The sequence below is a fragment of the Arachis duranensis genome, unplaced genomic scaffold, assembly GCF_000817695.3.
Source record: "Arachis duranensis cultivar V14167 unplaced genomic scaffold, aradu.V14167.gnm2.J7QH unplaced_Scaffold_172151, whole genome shotgun sequence".
NCBI lineage: Eukaryota > Viridiplantae > Streptophyta > Magnoliopsida > Fabales > Fabaceae > Arachis > Arachis duranensis.
The window spans coordinates 10121-11888 of NW_026264315.1; the positions used below are offsets into that span (position 1 = coordinate 10121).

The window sequence follows — 1768 nt, forward strand, 5'->3', positions numbered from 1 at the left end:
TAGGCACATCTAAGTAAATCCCATAATAAAATCACTTTGAGAATATCTTTCTTTTAGTAGAATGTTATAAGATAGAATAAAATAGGATGTATGCTTGCTATAATCACTAATAACTCAACTCAAATCGATAGTAATAATTTCGTTTGCTTCATTTAGAGGTATTTATTTCACTGGACAAGAAGAACACATTGAAACAATGGAAAGCGTCAACAAGGTTTTTGGTCTCAAAAGCTTACAAGAGATACTCAATTTCTTCATTCTATTGGAAAAAGATGTTACAAAGTCAGATATACACAACATCAACTTATCTTTTATTTCCTAATATCTTCTCCAAACATAAACTAGTAAAGCAATCATTTTTCCAGTTAAATATCGTCACTAAAAAATGAATTGTGCTATGTTCAAGTGTATATCCCAATCTAAACATTGAATCTAAGACAATCAAAACATCATCTAACCTTTTCTCTTGTGATAGAGTGCAAATCAGGATCTCCAAAGTCTTCCGCACTGGTTTTAGCTCCCATCTCACCATTCTTCGCAGCCATTTCATTCCCTCTGCAGAATTGCCTTCTTTACATAACCCCTTAATAATATGGTCGTGTGTAATAGAGGGTGGTATTAAATGCCGATCGCGCATATCATTCCATAACCTGATTGCCTCCTGCGTTTCTCCAAATCTACAAAGTCCTTTTATAAGAGGAGTAAAAGTGAAAGCCGATGGCTGTAAACCCTGTGTCTGAAGTTCATTAAAAAGTTTTGTTGCCTTAACAAGATCCCCCTCATTGCAAAGTCCATTAATCAAAGAATTGTAAGTGATCAAATCACGAACCACACCCCTTTGAGGCATTTTTTGAAACAAGACCCATGCTTTATGTGCCTCACCATGTGAACACAAACCCGAAATCATTGTGGTGTAGTTGAATGTGTTTCCTACATAACCTCTAGAACGCATATCATTAAAGAGCTTCTTTGCCTCAACAAGTTCACCAGCCTTACAATACCCATGTAACATTACATTATAGGTATACTCATTAGGAAGTAACCCTTTTTGAATCATCTCAAACCACAACTTCCTTGCGACACCAAGCTGTCCCTTCTTGCAGAGGCCTTCGATCACTGTTGTGTACATGACTCTATCAGGGAAATACGCTCTATCCTTGATATCATTGAAAACCCGCAATCCCTCAGAATTGTTCTCTTTCAAGAGTCCATTGATGACTTCTTGGTAAGTAAAGATATCTGGATTACCCTTCTTGGCAATCATGATATGAAGGATCTCAGATACCCTATCATACTCTCCATTCTTACAGAACCCTCTAATAAGTGTGTTAAAAACAGTATTGTCAAGACTCAAGCCATTCCCTAGAACCTGCCTAAGAAGTTCATATCCCTTCGAAACCTTGCCTTCAACACATAGCGCCTTTACCAGATATCCAACAATCTCAACATCAATGTTAGCCGCAACACCAGATTCCAACATACGCCCATACAATGTCCAAACCAGATCGGTCCTCCCAACCTTCAAACAACCCAATAGAGATTTCTTCCAAGTTTCCGCTGACGGACAAAATCCAACCTTTTGCAATTCATCAAACACATGGAGTGCATCTTCAACCATTCCACCACTGCTAAGGCTCCTTATGTAACCCTCCAATGAATGAGGCCCAGGGTTAAAATCGGGCCAATCAAGCAACGCCTTTGCAGCTTTAGATGCTCCAGCATTCACAAGTTCATCAAAGAGGGCGCTGCATGAAGATTGGTCCGGTGA

General features: G+C 38.7%; 1 protein-coding gene across 1 annotated transcript; it reads right to left on the reverse strand.

The window, feature by feature from the left end:
- Positions 1–232: 232 nt before the first annotated feature.
- LOC107472579 (pentatricopeptide repeat-containing protein At5g18950-like) lies at positions 233–1765 on the reverse strand (the record flags this gene model as incomplete). The annotated part of the gene is made up of 1 exon (XM_016092092.3): positions 233–1765. A coding segment is annotated over one exon (1461 nt), but the record flags the coding sequence as incomplete, so codon positions are not given.
- Positions 1766–1768: the final 3 nt, after the last annotated feature.